The sequence below is a fragment of the Hypanus sabinus genome, chromosome 3 (assembly GCF_030144855.1).
Source record: "Hypanus sabinus isolate sHypSab1 chromosome 3, sHypSab1.hap1, whole genome shotgun sequence".
Classification (NCBI taxonomy): domain Eukaryota; kingdom Metazoa; phylum Chordata; class Chondrichthyes; order Myliobatiformes; family Dasyatidae; genus Hypanus; species Hypanus sabinus.
Window position 1 is genome coordinate 183,569,122 of NC_082708.1, and position 19,479 is coordinate 183,588,600.

The 19,479-nt window shown below is 44.7% G+C and overlaps 1 protein-coding gene across 1 annotated transcript in view; it reads right to left on the minus strand.

The window, feature by feature from the left end:
- Positions 1 to 2,169: 2,169 nt before the first annotated feature.
- The window catches only part of LOC132391945 (RING finger protein 145-like), a 47,983-nt gene continuing 30,673 nt past the window's right edge, over positions 2,170 to 19,479 (minus strand). Inside the window, exons 7-10 of the mRNA XM_059965752.1 lie at positions 15,338 to 15,520; positions 6,434 to 6,581; positions 5,087 to 5,443; positions 2,170 to 2,945 (exon numbers count right to left, since the gene is read on the minus strand). Coding sequence (XP_059821735.1) covers positions 2,337 to 2,945; positions 5,087 to 5,443; positions 6,434 to 6,581; positions 15,338 to 15,520 — 1,297 coding nt within the window. The 3' untranslated portion in view covers positions 2,170 to 2,336. The remainder of the gene's footprint in view (positions 2,946 to 5,086; positions 5,444 to 6,433; positions 6,582 to 15,337; positions 15,521 to 19,479) is intronic.

The window sequence follows — 19,479 nt, forward strand, 5'->3', positions numbered from 1 at the left end:
AACAGTTATTACCCTGCAACCTTCTGGCTCTTGAACCAGCATGGATAACTTCACTCACCAACACTCAACTGACTCCACAACCACAGGACTCACTTTGAAAGACTCTACAATTCATTCTCAATATTATTTATATATCCATAAAATCTGATTTCTTTAGCATATTGGTTCTCTGCGTAGTTTTTCATTGATTCTACTCTTTGTATCTACTGTGAATGCCCCAAAGAAAACAAATCTCAGGGTAGTATAGGGTGACATGCATGTACTTTGATAATGAACTTATTTTAAATTTGGATGAGTCTATCAGCATGACAACTTAATGCTGAATACAAATTCATGGTCAATATCACCATCTAGTGGTAAGAGTCGATATGGCAGCAAGATAAGGGTAGGAGTTAGCATAACTCTTTATAGTACCACGCTGCTGTCTTTAAGGAGTTTGTACATTCTCCCTATGACCACCAGGGTTTCCTCCATGTGCTCTGGTTTCCTCCCATATTTCAGAGACTCACAGGCAGGGATCAACAGGTTATGCTATGTTGACACCAGAAGCATGACAACATTTCCAAGGTGCCCCCAATACATCCAAAGTTCAAAGTAAATTTTATTATCCAAGTGCATATATGTCACCATATAGAACCCTGATATTGAATTTCTTGCGGGCAACTCAGCAAATCTATAGAATAGTAACTATAATAGGATCAACGAAAGATCAGAATGCAGAAGACAACAAACTGTGCAAATGCAAATATAAATAAATACAGTCAGCCCTCCTTATCCGCGAGGGATTGGTTCGTGGATACCAAAAAACACGGATGCTCAAGACCCTAATTTAACCCGTCTCGGTGCGGTGGACATTAGGACCGGTGGCAAAGTGCTGAATTTGCAGTATTTCTGTTCATGAAAATGATCACGATCATGATTGAAAATAAAGTGGAAATAATAAAGCAATTGGAAAGAGGTGAAATGCCATCGGTCATGGAAAAGCGTTAGGCTACAGTCAGTCAACGATCGCAGCAACAATTTTAGAGGATAAAGTGAGAAAGGTCCTGCCCCGATGAAAGCTACAATTATTACTAAGCAACGCAGTGGTTTAATTATTGGGTTTTGGGTTTTTGATCCTCCACATCAACCCGGCACGGATGGAGAGCACGCTCGGGAGCGATCTGTCACTGGATCGAACTCGGGAACTTTCGTTCCTGAGCCCGGTGCTGAAACATACGTTCTTTAGTGTTTTAATATGCATAGAAAGGTAAAATATATACTATATACTAAGACAAACATTTGACTAGCTGACGCTAATACCAGATGTATCCGTTCCAACTTACTAAGAGAGCTTCCGATTTTTTTTCGATCCCGATCCACAATAATCTATGCACATCGTCCCGTATACTTTAAATCATCTCTAGATTACTTATACCTAATACAATGTGAATGCTATGCTAAAATAATTGTTACACTGCATTGTTTAGGGAATCATGACAAGAAAAAAAAGTCTGTACATGCTCGAATAACAAGTGCTGGAAAAACACTTCTGGGTTTTCTCGATTTGCGGTTGGTTGAATTCGTGCATGAAGAACTTGCGGATAAGGAAGGCCGACTGTAGTAGTAAATAACAAAAACATGAGATAATGAGATAGAGTCCTTAAAGTGAGATCACTGATTGTGGGAACATCCTCTGATTTTGTTGGCCATTGACATAGGACGACACAGCTCACAGTATGCTTTGATATACATGTAACAAATAAAGCCAGTCTTTAATGCTCTGCCTTTAGCAACCATTATCCAGAGCTGAACTGTTGACAACTTAGGCTTTAATTTTACTGACCCTCAGTAAATTTTGGTTCTTTGAGTTATGAAATAAAATTCAAATACCAACTGTTGCCCTGTATAAAGAGCAAGGAGACCCAAATTAAAATTAGAAACCATCTCAGACGAGTCGACAAAGGAGACTCCACTTGAAGTGTCAGCTGTTTATTCTCCCTCATAGATTCTGCCTGACTTGCTGAGCTCCTCCAGCATTTTGTGTGCATTACTAAATTATTGGATGTGAACCAATGTACTTGGAGACTACAGATTGGCTCGTGCCCCTCTCTGCTTACCTGCCCTCAGTGGCATCTGTGTCAAAAAACCCTTTATCCCTGCTCAACGAGAGGCAAGCTAATTAAAAGATCAGAATTAAACCACATCTTTTTAATTAGACAGACCTCACCACCCTGATTGTCAACATAAGGCAAATTGTGTTTTCTCAGCCATACAGTTTATAGAAGTTTATAATTTGTTTCCCCATTTGTGTTGTGCTCCACATGAACTCATCCCTGTTCAACCCGTAAGCTGAGTCATTTTCCTGAGAAGCTGCTCGTGTGGGAGAACGGTGAAGGTTCCCCGTTCTCCGTCAGTGTCCCAGCCGAGTCTGGTAAGTGTTCCAAATCCAAGCTTGTGACCAGCGGTCCACTGCCCAGGCTGTCCACTCCATTCCCTCCTTGAGGGCCAGGCTGGAGGTCCAACTCACCATGTGGAGCCGCCTCGAGGTCTGGGTTCTCCCTCTCCACCCAGTCCCCGCCTCCTGGAGACAAGATTCCCTCCGACTCGTCCATGCATGGCTCAGGGGTCTGTACCATCTCGGATGCTGGACACTCTCCATCGCCCTGATCCAGCTGGGAACTCTCTCCGCCTTCAGTACTCCAGGTAGAACCGTCCTCGGAAACAGGAACCTCCGCCCGAGCGCCTGATCCCTCGGGGCTTGCTGAGCCCACATTGTCCGCTGCGGCTGGGATCCCGCCATCCTGATGCTCCTCCCCTGCTGGCGGAGGAGGCTCCTGCAGGGGGGAGGACGGCTTTATGAGCTGGTGGCACATGGGGCAGGTCTTCTGCACGTAGAGCCAGCGGCGGAGGCAGGAGGAGTGGTAATAGTGGCCGCACAGAGTGATGACAGCCGTCCTCATCACCTGTCAGAGAGAACTCACTATTAAAGCCTGCACAGCACACACACACACACATAAACGTTCACCATCGTTCCCACTCTCTGCTCACCACCTGTGACTCCTTCCCCAGGCCAACAACAATACTAGTGTAGAGAGAATGCAGGTGCTGGAGTCTGGAGAAGCACACATACCCATATACACACATAGATAGGGTGTGAGATGACAGGTCGGGCAGAACGCAATGAAATTCCTCCACTGAACGTGCAAGGATTCCAGGGGCAGAAGAGAATGCTCCTGAGCCACCTGATGAGGAAACTGGGGTTTGGGGTGGGAGATTCTGTGACCTGTGCACATTCCCCATTCCGGTTCCCCTCTCATCCCTTCTCTTCTCCTCACCAGCCCATCACCTCTTTGCCTTTCTCCCATGGTCCACTCTCCTTCCCTGCCAGATTCCTCCTTTGTCACTTCCGTCACCTTATCCACCAATCTCCTCCCAGTTTCTTACATCATCCCCCCACCCACCTTTCCCCTCACCTGCCAGCTTGTACTCCTCCCACTCCCCATTATTCTGGCTTCTCCCCTTTTCTGGTCTCAACCCTTTCTTTGACTCTTTAATCCCTTCCACAGACATTGCCTGACCTGCTAAGTTCCTCCAGCATTCTGTGTGAGTTGCTCAAGATTTCCAGCATCTGTAAAGTCTCCCATGTTTTTGAAAACACATGCCACCATTCTCAGATAACTTATGAGTCTCTTGAACAGAACTCTGGTACGGCAAGTTAGACTTAATCTCACAACATCCTTGTTGTGGCCTTGGCACATTACCTGCACTGTGTTTTCTCTGTAACTGGAATACTAGATTCTGCCGTTTTCCCTTTGAATTACTTCAATATACTTATATAACAGAAAACCTACTCTAAAGTTAATCTAACCCTTTCCTCCTACATAGCCCTCCACTTTTCTACTATTTATGTGCCTATCTAAGAGTTTCTTCAATGTCCCCAATGTTTCTGCCTCTACCACCACCCCTTGTGGCGTTTCCATGCCCCATCAGTCTTTTAAAAAAAATTACTACCTCTGATATCCCCCTATGCTTTCATCCAATCACCTTAAAGTTATGCCTTCTCATACTCGTCCATTTGCACCCTGGGAATATGTCTCTGGCTGTCCACTCTATCTGTGCCTCTTAACATCTTCTACAACTATCAAGTCACTCATCATCCATCATTCCAGAGAGAAAAGCCCTAGCTCACACAACCTGTCCACATAAGACACGCTCTCTGATCCTCACCACCATTCAGGGCCCCAGACAGCCCTTCCAGGTGAGGCGACACTTCACCTGTGAGTCAGCTGGTGTGATATATACTGTGTCTGGTGCTCCCGGTGCAGCCTTTTATATATTGGTGAGACTCAACGCAGACTGGGAGACTGTTACGCTGAACACCTACGCTCTGTCTACCAGAGGAAGCAGGATCTCCCAGTGTCCACACATTTTAATTCCACGTCCCATTCTGATGTGTCAATCCATGGCCTCCGCTACCATCGAGATGAAGCCACACTCAGGTTGGAGAAACAACATCTTATATTCCATCCAGGTAGCCTCCAACTTGATGGCATGAACATTGATTTCTCTAACTTCTGTTAATGCCCCTCCTCCCCTTCTTACCCCATCCCTAATTTTTATTTATTTATTCTTTCTCTTTCCCTCTCACATTAACCCCTTGCCTGTTCTCCATCTTCCTCTGGTGCTCCCCTCCCTTCTTTCTTTCTTCCAAGGCCTTCCGTCCTATGATACTCCCCCTTCTCCAGCCTTGTATCCCTTTTGCCAATCAACTTCACAGCTCTTAGCTTCATCCTCCCCCTCCTGTCTTCTATCATTTTGGGTCTCCCCCTCCTCAATCTCATTACTATCTCTTTTTTCCATTTGTCCTGGTGAAGGGTCTCGACCCAAAATGTTGACTGTACTTCTTCCTATAGATGCTGCCCGGCCTGCTGCGTTCCACCAGCATTTTGTGTGTGTTGCTCTCTAATCCAATCTAATTTGTGCCCTCTCCAAACCTTTCACATCCTTCCTATAACGAGGCGACCAGAACTGAACACAACATTCCAATTACAGGGGGAACAAGCGGGAGGAAGGAGACAGGAGGTGGATGGTTTTCTGATGCTACCTGGTAGCAGATAGCGCAGACATCGCCATAGTCCTGGAGCTGCTGGGCAGTGGCATGAGGCAGAGCGCTGATCTTCTTGGCAGCCTCCCGGCGGAGGAGGAAGCTGTTCCAGCCAGCCCTCGCCCGCAGCCATACGTTGAAGTAGGAATGGACGATGATGACCGAGGCCCCCATCCAGCTCCACTCGCCCAGCACCGACTCCAGGCCACCATACGCCACCACGCAGACGGCCACCAGGAACTCCAGCACCCGGCACCCACTATTCACGTAGTAGATCACGTCCTCCAGGTCCTCGATGGGATCTTGCCGCAGGTGCTCCACCAGGAACAGCCCGTAGATGAAGAGGGTCCCCGTTACCTGTTTTCATTCATTTTAAACATAAAATATATTCCTGATATAGATTAAATACAACACAATAAGACAAGATCAGAATTAGGCAGACAATGAGTCTGCTCCACCATTCCATATCCTTCTCAACCCCATTCTCCTGCCTTCTCTCTGTAACTTTTGATGTCCTGAATAATCAAGGACCTATCAATCTCTGCTTTAAATATACCCAATGAATTGGGCTCTATAGCTGTCTGTGGCAATGAATCCTACAGATTTACTTTCTTCTCGCTAAAGAAATTCCTCATCTCTGTTCTAAATGGATGTCCCTCGATTCCGAGCCTGTGCCCTCTGGTCTGAGTCTCCTCCACTATAGGAAACATCCTCTCCTGGTAATAAATATTAGCTTTATTTGTTGTGCAGGTGGCACAGCAGTGTAGCAGTTAGTATAATGCTATTACAGCAGCAGCGATCGGGGTTCAATTCCTGCCACTGACTAAGGCATTTGTACGTAATCCATGACTGCATGGTTCCCTGCAGGTGCTCCACCTTCCTCCCACATTCCACAGATACATAGCATTAGTTTTTGGGCACGTGTGTGCAATTGAGTGGAATGGGATCTTCGGGCCGGGTGGGCCAGTTACTGCACTGAATCTCAAAGTTTAAAAAAAAAATTATAAAAACATACTTTCAAACAAATGGTGAAATGTGTCACTTGCATCAACGACCACCACAGACCGAGGGCATGCTGGGAGCAGTCGGCAAGCGTCGTTATGCTTCCCATGCCAACATAACATGCTACAACTTACTAATCCTTACCCGCATGCCTTTGGAATGTGGAAGGAAATCTGAGCACACGGAGAGAACGTACAGACAGCAGCAGGAACTGAACCACAGTCCCTGGTGATGCAAAGCATTGAACTTGCCGCTACACTACCATGCCACCACACTACCATGCCACCCAGAAATGGGTCAGACACTTCACACGTGCCCGCCCTTCACCCCTTGGTGCTGACCCACCTGCAGGGAAGTCAGGGCGCTGCTGGAGATGATGATGAGCAGCCAGAAGTCCATCTCAAAGAATTGTGAGATCTTGTAGGCCATGAAGCTTGGGAAGACCAGCAGGAAAAGACACATGGTGACTGCTCGGAAATGTTTCCACAAACTCCTGGCATGGCGGGGCAGAAAAAAAAAACAAACAAACAGGAAAGTAACTAGTAACAGCAATCAGGATAGAGTCACAGGGCTCCACAGCCCTTTGGCCCACCTAGTCTATACCAGCCTGGTCTTCCACCTAGTCCCATTGACACTCACCTGGACCATGGCTCCCCAAACCTCACCCATCCATGTACCTATCGAACCTGCTCTTAAACGTTGAAATGAAGCCCACACTGAGCACTTCCATAGCTCGTTCCGCCGAATGAACAAGCTCCCCCTCAGATTTCCCTTATATATTTTGCCACTCCCAACAACAAATCACCCATCATGGGTAAAGCCCTCCCCACCACTGAGCGATACCTACACGAAACGTTGTCACAGGAAATCAGTGTCCATTATCAGAGATCCCCACCACCCAGGACATGCTCTCTGCTCACTGCTGCCATCAGGAAGGTGGTACAGGAGCTTCAAGACTCACACCACCAGGTTCTGGCGTTACCCCTCAACCATCAGGCTTAGGAACCAGTGGGGATAACTTCACTGAAATGTTCCCATCATCAACGGACTCACTTTCAAGCTCTCTTTATCCCATGTTCTCAATATACCTTTCTTCTTGTACTTGCACAGTTAGTTGCCTTTTGCACAACAGATGAATGACCCAGTTGATACATCTTTCATTGATTCTATTATGGGTATTATTCTATTATCGATTTATTGAGTATACGCACAAGAAAATGGATTACTGGGTTGTATATGGTGACATATGTCCTTTGATAAAAAACTTACTTTGAAATTTGAACCTGTATTTCTCATATCACCCAACCCTATCATAATTACCCCTCATAACTGTCTACCTTTATCAAATTTCCCCTCATTCTCTTATGTTTCAGAGAATAAAGTTGAAGATGAGGCGTGGCAGTAGTGTACAGGTTAATGTAACGCTATGTAATGCTTTGGTTAAGACTTTTACTGCTAATTCTATACAGTATTTCATTTAGAAGCTTTCTGCAGAAGCAGTGTGTCCTGCTGATAGCATGTTTGGGTTTTGGCTAAAGGGGCTATGATGTTCAACTTAGAAACGTTATGTCAGTCAGAGGGTGGAATTGGAAGATGATTCTAGAGAAAGCTGGGAGAGTCATTTGTGATGGACACTGGTGGGAGTTGAGGAGAGGATCGGAGGGATGATTACTGAAGAAGCCGTTGGAAGGAGTGCCCCCAGTGCACAAGGTGCTTTGTGCAGGTGAATGGTTCCAAGGAGTAAGGGCCAATACTCCAGAGAGAGCACCAATTTATTCGAGATGGATTTCCAGTGATTTTCGGGATGTAGTGCGTTTTCACACACACTTGGGTCCAGCACGCGAGTAAAATGGACAACTTCAAGATGAGCCCCAACTGTATGTGGACATGGACTGGGTTAACTGTAATGGGCCCTTTGATTTTCTCCCCTTTTTCTTTTTCCTACTATCTGCCTGATAAAGCTGAAATTTTTCAAAATATTTCCTTTAACATTCTGCTTTGTACGAATTGTTATTTTTTGCCAACTGGTAATTGTGTTATGGAAAATTTATATAGCATCCTCTCCAATCAAGGTTTCTTAATCAAAACATCACGACGTTCCCGTTTGGTTGAACTCCAAATCATACAGACCCTAGAAATATACCGTTTATGAAAAATGGCCTTCTCACTGCCGAGTCCTGTGGCTGTTTAGTGGGGCCAGCAACAAACCAAGTTTCCATACAAGCCATTACAACACTAACGACTGAGTTTCAATTCTGCTTTTCTCAAAGGAGCTTGTAAAATCTTTGTGACCACGTGGGTTTCCTCCTGGTGCTCTGGTTTCCTCCCACATTCGAAAGATGTACAGGTTAGTAGGTTAGTTGGTCAAATGGATGTAATTGAGCAACATGGGCACACAGGGCTAAAAGGACCTGTTACCATGCTTTATCTTTAAAAATAATAAAAATAAATGCCTCCCTAAACTAATCCCTTCTGCCGACACAATGCCCGTATCTCTCCATTCCATGCACACTCATGTAACTATGTGGGAGCCTCATGAATGCCTCTATCACATCTGCCTCCACTACTAACCCTGGTAACCCATTCCTGGCATCACGTACCTGTCCTCTCTAAGCACCTCTGGTTAGATTGCCACCACCTTCCCAACAGCATACTCCATGCACACACCCCTCTGTGTGAAAAAAGTTCAAACTTTAAACACAAGAGAGTCTGCAGATACTGGAAATCCTGAAGAAGGGCCTCAGCCTGAAACATCGAACCAATGAAAATTCATTTCCACAGATGCAGTCTGACCTGCTGAGTTCTTCCAGCATCTGTGTTGTTCAAAGTAAATTTATTATTAACATATGTATATGGTGACATATACGATCTTGTTCATTTTCTTGCAGTTGTTTACAGAAAAATAAAGAAACACAATAGAATTTATGGAAAAAACCATAACAGAATGACAATGTGCAAAATATGCAAATAATAACAAAAAAGTAAATAAATAATACTGAGAACAAGAATTGTAGAGTCCTTAAAGCGAGTCTGTAGGTTGTGGAATCAGTTCAACATTGAAGTTATCCAGGCTGGTTCAGAAGCCTGACGGTTATAGGGTGACATCTGCTCCCGAACCTGGTGGTGTGGGACCCTAGGCTCCTGCACCTGGTGGTGTGGGACCCTAGGCTCCTGCACCTGGTGGTGTGGGACCCTAGGCTCCTGCACCTGGTGGTGTGGGACCCTAGGCTCCTGCACCTGGTGGTGTGGGACCCTAGGCTCCTGCACCTGGTGGTGTGGGACCCTAGGCTCCTGCACCTCCTGCCCGTTTTTGCAGCATGCTGGAGGATTTGGCAACTCATACCTCCTAATCGAATATCCTGGTGAACAAAGTCTGCCAAAATTTCACTGGTCTCAGTTTCAAGTATACAAACAGCATGGATTAGGTATGTTAATCCAAAGAAATAGGCCATGACCAGAGAAACACACAAAATGGTGGAGGAACTCAGCAAGTCCGGTAGTATTTACTGTATGGAAATGAATAAACAGTCAACATTTCAGGCAGAGACCCTTCATCAGTACTGATCGTGCCAGGGATTAGACTAACTCAAAGATTCTGAAGCAGAAAATCAAAGCCATTTCTCCTTTCTCTCCGAGACTGACCAAGGTCGTCACCATGAAACATAGGTGCTTGGATCTCAAACCTCCAGAAACAACCCTGTAGCACAAACCTGAGAGACTGGTTAACAAGATCCTGTCTCATTTTCTGCTGGTGAGGAATGCTCAAATTCACGTTTACTGGCATAGACATACACACAGGACATAAATGCCATGAAAGTTAGCTTTTTGCAGCAGCACAGAATATTGCAAACATAAGACGACAAAAACAATTAACAAATTCTACACAACTTCCATGACAAAATAAAGCCAACATGAGTGAAAGGGGTGAGGGAAGGACAATGGACAATAGGTGCAGGAGTAGGCCATTTGGCCCTTCGAGCCAGCACCACCAATGTGATCATGGCTTATCATCCACAATCAGTACCCCATTCCTGCCTTCTCCCCATATCCCTTGACTCCGCTATCTTTAAGAGCTCTATCTAACTCTTTCTTGAAAGCATCCAGAGAATTGGCCTCCACTGCCTTCTGAGGCAGAGCATTCCATAGATCCACAACACTCTGGGTGAAAAAGTTTTCCTGAACTCTGTTCTAAATGGCCTACCCCTTATTCTTAAACTGTGGCCTCTGGTTCTGGACTCCCCCAACATCAGGAACATGTTTCCTGCCTCTAGCATGTTCAATCCCTTAATAATCTTATATGTTTCAATCAGATCCCCTTTCATCCTTCTAAATTCCAGTGTATACTGTTACGCCTGTGGCCCCCTCCTTTTTGAGAATCACAGGATCACTATTGATTCGGGTCAGGAGACCCAGGAAATGAGAGAGAGACATGCAGATTCCTTAATGTTTGGAATGTGTCCTGGGCCTCCGAGAGACAAAGCCAAGGATAACGGCCATTATCTCTTGGAGACGGAATTGTGTATTGAGTACTGTACGATTCATCGAACCCCCCAGGCAATGAACAGAGGGGGGTTGGTTGAGGGATTGCATCATCCCAACCTGATTGACATCTGAGACCCTGTGAGTCAGGATAAAAGAGGGTCTGGGGAACAGCCCCTTTAGACGCACCAGGAGGAACGCTAGAAATCCCGTGACAGCATTAATAGCGACAGCCGGTGGGGCTTGCGTACGTCCTGTTCCTTGGCCTAGAAATTGGCGGGCGTCCGCGTAACGGCTTAGCTAAAAGGACCGACTACAAAAAACGAACTCTCAAAGGATCGACATCATAAAAAGGAAAAGCTGGCAAGTTTAAACATCTGTCTTTCTCCAACCAAAGGCTGCAGCCTGAATGAACTAAAGTGACTTTTATATTTCCATCCGGCAATACATTATCCCCTAGACAACGATAGAGCTATTTCTTATTGATTATTATTATACCCGCGCTTTCAGATTTAGTATTGATGACGCATATGATCTGTATGTTTGCATTGATATTATTTTTGTGTATTTTTATCAATAAATACTGTTAAAAATAGTACCATCAGACTTCAACGGACCTCTCTATCTTTGCTGGTAAGCGACCCAGTTACGGGGTACGTAACAATTGGGGTTCTCGTCTCTGGATTTGACACCAAATTGGGAGGCCAGTGAATCGGGCTTGTAAGTCCAAACTTGGATCTGGTACGCGGGTAGCCAGACAGGAAACCAGCAAAGATGGATGTGGATGAACTTATAGAAAACCCCGCTAGTGGGACGGCTCAGTTAGAGTTGGAGAAATTAAGGTTGGAACATGCAATTAAGTTAAAGCAGCTGAGGAGAAAGAAAGAGCCGAGAGAGAAAAAGAAAGGGCCGACAAAAAAAGGGTGCATGAAATTCAGTTAAGACATCTGGAAGCAGCTGAAAAGGAGAGAGAGGGCCGAGAAAGAGAGAGAGAGTATGAGGAGAAGGAGAAACAGAGGCAACATGACTGGGATATGGAGAAGTTAAGGCAAGAGCGAAGAGTTCAAGGGTCAGACCGAGAGGAGCGGTTTTATGTTAGTAGGGAGTTTAGGTTAGCACCTCCATTCGAGGAGACGGATGTTGATAGTTATTTCGTGCATTTTGAAAAGGTGGCAGTGAATCAGAAGTGGCCCAGAGATCAGTGGGTGGCGTTGTTACAAAGTGGGTTAAAAGGGAAGGCAAAACGGGCATATGTGGCGTTGTCTTTGAAGGAGTCTGAGAATTATTACAAAGTAAAGGAGGCCATTCTCCGGACTTACGAATTGGTACCTGAAGCGCTTAGACAAAAGTTCAGAAATTTAAAGAGAGGGTGGAATCAAACGTATACCGAGTTTGCCTATGAGAAGGGTGTGCTCTTGGATCGTTGGTGTGCAGCAGGAATAGTGGACGAAGATTTTTGGCGTCTCAGGGAGTTAATTCTGATTGAGGAATTTAAAGGTTGTGTTTCGGATGATATCCGGATGTATTTGAGTGAGAAGCCGAATAAGTCCATCTCCGAATTTGCTAGGTTCGCAGATGAATATGCCCTAACCCAGAAGACAAAGTTTTCCTCAAATAAAAGTTACCAGAGAGACCGTGGAAACAGTAGAGAAAGCCCGCCGGAAGCTAGTGGTAAGATTGAGGGGGAAAGGCCAGACGGCCAGAGATTTCCGGGCTTGACCTGTTTTAATTGTGGAAAGGGGGGACATATTGCATCTAGGTACTTTGCTCCGAGGAAGGAGACAAGAAAAGGGAAATCAGCCATCCCTATTGGATGTGCCGTGGTAATCAGTAAATTGACAAGAGAGCCCCAGGTAGACAGAGTACAAAAAGGGTCTGAGACTTGTATGTCAAATGGAACCGTGTCTGTAAGAGAGGGAAACACACCAGTTCCAGTGCGGATCTGGAGAGATACGGGGGCTGAACTGTCATTGATTAGCAGTAAGGTACTGGATTTTGGTCGCAAGACGGGCATGGTAGATTTGAAAGGAATAGGAAAAGGGACGGAAACGGTGCCCTTACATAGGGTCATTATGAATTGTGAGCTGGTATCTGGACCAGTTGAAATAGGGGTGCGATCAGAATTCCCGAGAACTGACGCGGACATCCTTCTTGGTAACGATTTAGCCAGTGGTAAGGTTTGGTCAGCAATGAAGCTGACGAGTCGGCCTGTGAGTGTTGCGGTCCCGCCCCTAGATTCCAAGATCTATCCCGCATGCGCGGTCACTAGCAGCATGTTGAGAAAGGCAGCTGAGACGGAGAACAGTTTAAATCAGGCCAGTATCGATTTGGCCGAGACGTTTTTACTGACCCTGTACAAAGGGGAGGGGGGGGGGGGAAACAGAGAATAGAAAAGTGAAAGAGAGTAAGGGAGAGGAGGTAGTCCTGCCCTTAGCGAGGAGAAAATTTATAGGGGCACGACGTAAAGATGAGAAACAGAAAAAGCTGTTAAAAGGTCCAGAGTTGGACATGGACAATCTGTCTGGTTTGGCAGAACTGTTTGAAGAAGTTGAAAATTCTAAAGGTGTTCCCGATAATGAAATGAGGGCGGTCCTAGATGAAAAAGATACCATTACCTTGAAGAAGTCTGCTGGGTTGGCAGATGAGGTTGTTTCAGCCCGCGGGGGTGAGTTTACTCTGGAAGGGAGTTGCCCAGAGAGTAGCTGGGAGAATCAGGGGAATTTAGAAGTTGGACTGGGTACGGGTATTGAAAGCCTGGAAGAGGCAAATGTCCTGTTTGAGTGTGTCCAAGATGTGGATGCATGTGGTACTGAACCTAGTAATGGAGCTCAGAAAAAGTCTGACGTATTTGATTCAGTTGAAAAGGAATGCAGTCCTTGTGGGTCAGATGGACTTGGTTCAGTGAAGAAAGGGTTAACCTTGGTAACAGTGGGAAGTGAGAGTTCCCAGGTGTTTGTGCTCGAAGGTGTGTTAAAAGTTAGTGAGGAGGTCAAAAGTGGTGAGATGAATATTATTATTGAAGGAAAAGGGAAATATGTAGTTCCCAAATTGAATGAAGAAAATTTAAAGGCTGGACTGATATCAGAAGCAACAACCCGGCTACAGAGACAATGGCTTGGTACCAGAAAGCCTGTGAATCAATTACAGGTTGAGTTGGAAGGTAAAGGGACCCCACACGCTATTGTTATTCCAGAGTGTGGTGCGAAAAGGCAGAATTTGAAATGCTGTTTGAACAAAGAGTTTAAACTGAAAACTAATAGCCTGAAGGGTCCTGAAGAGAAAACTAGCAACTTGCGTAAAATTAAAGAATTGGGTGGAAATTCAGAAGATGGTCTAAGTTTGGAACACATTGTTGATAAAATAACTCCTACGGAAGGAGCGGACGAAAGCCTATTTCGCCAGGGTGCACAAGCTCCCCACGTGGGAATTAACCGGAAAAGAGGCGAGGGTTAATGGGGACGCCATTTTTAAATAGCAGAGGCCGGTTTTAAGGGATTTCGACAAAGCATGTGAATAATAAAGACAACCCTTTAGTTTTGTTTGCTAAAGAAAATAAGAAATAAAAATAGGTGGTTATTAAATTGGAGTCTGATGCTACAAGACTTTAGTAAGGTACAAGATGTTAAGATATTAAAGTAAGTGACAATGTAATCGTTAACTATCTAGATGCTGAATTGAATGTATAACCGTATTACTCTGTAGTGAAAAAAAAACTTTTGTATTGTGTTAGATTCTAAAATCCTGTAAGACTCTGTATTACTTCGTTTTTACTGATGGTAAAAACATGTTGAAGAAAGGGGGTGTTACGCCTGTGGCCCCCTCCTTTTTGAGAATCGCGGGATCGCTATTGATTCGGGTCAGGAGACCCAGGAAATGAGAGAGACACGCAGATTCCTCAATGTTTGGAATGTGTCCTGGGCCTCCAAGAGCAAAGCCACGGATAACGGCCATTATCTCTTGGAGATGGAATTGTGTATTGAGTACTGTACGATTCATTGAAGCCCCCAGGCAATGAACAGAGGGGGGGGTTGGTGGAAGGATTGCATCATCCCAACCTGATTGACATCTGAGACCCTGTGAGTCAGGATAAAAGAGGGTCTGGGGAACAGCCCCTTTAGACGCACCAGGAGGAATGCTAGAAATCCCGTGACAGCGTTAATAGCGACAGCACGGAACTCTCGAAGGATCGACATCATGAAAAGGAAAAGCTGGCAAGTTTAAACATCTGTCTTTCTCCAACCAAAGGCTGCAGCCTGAATGAACTAAAGTGACTTTTATATTTCCATCGGGCAATACATTATCCCCTAGACAACGATAAAGCTATTTCTTATTATTATTATACCCGCGCTTTTAGATTTAGTATTGACGACACATATTATCTGTATGTTTGCATTGATATTATTTTTGTGTATTTTTATCAATAAATACTGTTAAAAATAGTACCATCAGACTTCAACGGACCTCTCTATCTTTGCTGGTAAGTGACCCAGTTACTGGGTACGTAACAATACAAGCTCAGTCACTCCAATCTTTCAACATATGACAGTCCCACTGTCCCGGGAATCAAATATAGTTAAAGATAGAATTGGGGATTTTCAAGTTGCTTCAGGAACCAGAGAGCTGTGGGAAGAAGCTATTGTTGAAGCTACAGGTGTGGGTCTTCAGGCTCCGATAACTCCTGTATTGAGAAGATGACGTGGCCTAAATGGTGGGGGTCTTGGATGATGGACATTGCCATCCGGACACGGAAGGAGGGGAAGTGCTGCTCACCTGTTCCTGGAGGCTCCAAGCGCCAGGACGATGGGGTCTGTGATCTCCAACATGGACTGCAGGATTGAGGCAACAATAATGAAGAGTATGATGCTGAGGAGGAAGGTGCGTTGCAGGACGTGCAGGTCGATCAGATCCGTCTGCAGGGCCAACAGCAGGAATGTCACGCCCTCCGTCACGCCTCTAGAGGGAAGAGTGCATTAGCACAAGGGAAAAGGTACCAGCACACCACCAACAGAACCCCACCTTCAATCTTCAACCAGTGACATTAAAAGTTCAATACTCAATCAACATCAACCAACCATGCCTGCATCAACGGTGCTGAGATTGATAGTGCTGAGAGCTGCTAGTTCCCAGATGCTAACATCACCAATAGTCTGTCCTAGTCCAACACTATAGGAACCAGAGCTAAAAAAGCACAATAACACCTCTGCTTCCTTGGGAGGTTAAAGAAATTTGACATGTCCCCATCAACCCTTACCAATTTTTAAAATCGCTACATCATAGAAAGCATACTCAGAAGCACCACAGCAGCTGTGTACGGGACTACAAGAAACTACAGATAGTTATGGTCACAACTCAGATCGCAAAAAAAGTACCCTCCCTTCTATGGACGGTATATACTTCTTGCTTCCTTGGTAAAGCAGCCAATATAATTAAAGATCCCAGCCACTCTGAACATTCTCGTCTGCCCTCTCCCATCAGGCAGAAGTTACAAAAACCTAAAAGCATGTACCACCGGTCTCAAGGACACTTTCTACCAGCTGTTAAAAGATTATCGAATGTTTCCGCAGTACAGTAAGATAGACTCGTACAATCTTGCAGCTTGTCTACCCCCACTGTACTTTCTGTAGCTTTTACACTTTAGTCTCCATTGTTATTGTTTTACCTTGTTCTACCTCTAGATAGGGTAAGTGCAAGCAGGCTTTTTCCACTGAGGTTGGGTGAGACTACAACTAGAGGTCATGGGTTAATGGTGAAAGGTGAAATGTTTAAGGGGAACATGAAGGGAAACTTCTTCACTCAGAGTGGTGAGAGTGTGGAACGAGCTGCCAGGGCAAGCAGTGGATGTGATATTGATTACAATGTTTAGGAAAAGTCTGGATAGGTGCATGGATAGCTAGGGTATGGAAGGCTATGGTCTGGGAGCAGGCTGATGGAACTGGACAGATTAAATGGCTCGGCACAGACTAATGGGTTGAAGGGCCTGCTTTTGTGCTGTAGTTATCTATTACTCTACCTCAATGCATTGTGTATGACTTGATCTGAGTGAACAGTATGCAAGACAAGCTTTTCACTATCTCAGTACATCGAACAATAATAAATCAGTTCCAATTGAGAGGCAGGCAGATCAGAACAGGGTGTGCGTCACACTTTTAAGGATGTCTTTCACCTGAGGAACCAAGAAAGAATTAATGATCCCATTCCAGAGAGAACATCTCGCGTCTCCGAGCAACAGACTGTTCCAATGAAAGGCTATTGGCCCTAAAAGTACATCTCTTCTCTCCATCAAGCTGCTAAATATTCTCACTTTACTGTGTTTCTCTCCCCCGGCCAAATTTTCCAGTGTCCACGATACTTCCATTTGATTTATTACTGTCACATGTACAAAGAGAAAGTGAAAAGCTTGTCTCGCATACTGTTTATACAGTTTAGATCATTAAACAGTGCACTGAGGTAGGAGGGTGAAACAATAACAATGAGAATGAAGTAAAAGCTACTGAAAAAGTGCAGTACAGGATCATAACGAGATAGATTCTGTGGCCAAGAGCCCATCTTAGCGTACAAGAAGACCATGAGATAAGACAGAAGCAAAAATCCAGTCTGCTCCAGCATGACATCCATTTCCCTCTCAACCCCATTCGCCTGCCTTCTCCCTATAATCTTTGATGCCCTGACTAATCAAGAACCCATTAGCCTCCGCCTTAAATACACCCAATAACTTGGCCCCCACAGCCACCTATGGCAACGAATCACACAGAATTACCACCCTCTGACTAAAGAAATTCCTCCGTCTCTATTCTGAATGGATGTTTCTCTTGAGGTGTGCACTCTCGTCCTAGCTTCCTCCACTATGGAAAACATCCTTTCCACATCCATTCCATCTAGGTCATTCAACATTCCATAGGTTTCAATCAGATTCTCAGTCCCTCATTCTTCTAAATTCCAGCAAGTACAGGCCCAGAGCTATCAAATACGCCTCATATGTTAACCTTTTCATTCCTGGGATCATTCTCATGAATCTCCTCTGAACCCTCTCCAATGTCAGCACATCCTTTCTAACTTTGTCGTCATCTAAACCCTCAGTGCCCTTTCTAACATAAGGGGCCGAAAACATCTCTCATTACTCCATTCATCCTTGCTTTTATATTCCAGACCTCTCAAAATAAATGCTACTGTTGCATTTGCCTTCCTTACCAACATAACCTGCACAAGGACTACTAAGTCCTTTTGCACCTCCATTTTCTCTCCATTTAGAAAATAGTCTGCACTTTTACTTCTCCCAAAATGCATGACCATACACTTCTCAACACTGTATTCCACCTGCTATTTCTTTGCCAATTCTCCTAATCTAAGCCCTTCTGTAGCCTATTTCCTCAACACACCTACCCCCCCAGTTATATTCTTAGCGTCTGCAAATTTGACCACAAAACCATCAATTCAGTTATCCAAGTCACTGACATACAACATAAAAACAAACAGTCTGAACACCAACCCTTGAAGACCACCACTAGTCACTGGTAACCAACCAGAAAAGGCTTTCTTTATTCTCACTCCTTGCCTCCTGCCAATCAGCCAACACCTTATCCACACAAGTATCTTTCCTGTAATAGCACGGGCTCTTTTCTTGCTAAGCAGCTTCATGTGCGGTACCTTGTCAAAGGCCTTCTAAGAATCCAAGTACCCAACATTCACCAATTCTCCTTTGTCGTGCTTGTCATTTCCTCAGAATTCCTTTAAGGAAATCATGCTGACTTTGGCCTATTTTATCATGTGCCTTCAAGAACCCCGAAACCTCATCATTAACAACAGACTCCAACATCTTCCCCATCACTGAGGTCAGACGAACCTGCCTATATCTTTTCTTCTGCCTCTCTTCCTTTAAGAGTGGAGTGACATTTGTAATTTTCCATTCCTCCAGAACCATACCTTCAGACTTTTCAGCTTCCCAAGTACCTTTTCCTTAATAAAAGCAAAGGTGTTCACTTCTGCCTCCTGACAGTCAGTCTCAGACTTCCAAAATACTGCTAGTGCATTCTACAGTGAAGACTGATGCAAAATACTTATTTAGTTCTTCTGCCATTTCTTTATCCCCTCTTACTAGCTTGTCAGCAGCATCTTCAGGCAGTCTGATATCTACTCTCGCCTCTCTTACTCCTTATATATCTGAAGCAGCTTTTGGTATCCACTGATATTATTGGAAGTTGACTTTGACCTCTCTTGTCAGCCACGGTTGCATCATCCTGCCTTTAGAATACATCCCAAAGGAGGAGTATCAGCTATCCTGGACCTTCCAAATTGTTTTCAGAAGCTCCAGCTATTGCTGCTCTGCCATCATCCCAGTGTCCCCTTCTAATCAACTTTGGCCAGCTCCTCTCTCATTCCTCTGTAATTTCCTTGACATTGTAACACAGATACATCTTACTTTAGCTTCTCCCTCTCAAATTGCCAGGTGATTTCTATTGTATCACGATCACTGTCTCCTTTACCATAAGCTTTCTATCAAATCCAGTTCATTACACGACACCCAATCCAGAACAGCTGATCCCCTATTGGGCTCAACCGCAAGCTGCTCTAAAAATCCATCTCGATGGCATTCTACAAAGTCTCCCTTGGGATCCAGCACCAACACTATTTTCCCAATCTACCTGCATATTGAAATCATCCATGACCATCATAGTATTGCCCTTTTGACATTACTTTTCTATTTCCCATTGTAATTTATAGCCCACATTCTGGCTTCTCATCAGAGGCCTGTATATAATACACATCTGGGTCTTTTTACCCTTTGCAACCTCTTAGCTCTACCCAGAAGATTTCTATATCTTCCGATCCTATGTACCCCTTTGTAAGGATTTGATTTCTTTTTTTTTAAATCAACAAAGCCACCCCCTCACCTACTTGCCTGACCTTTGGATGTG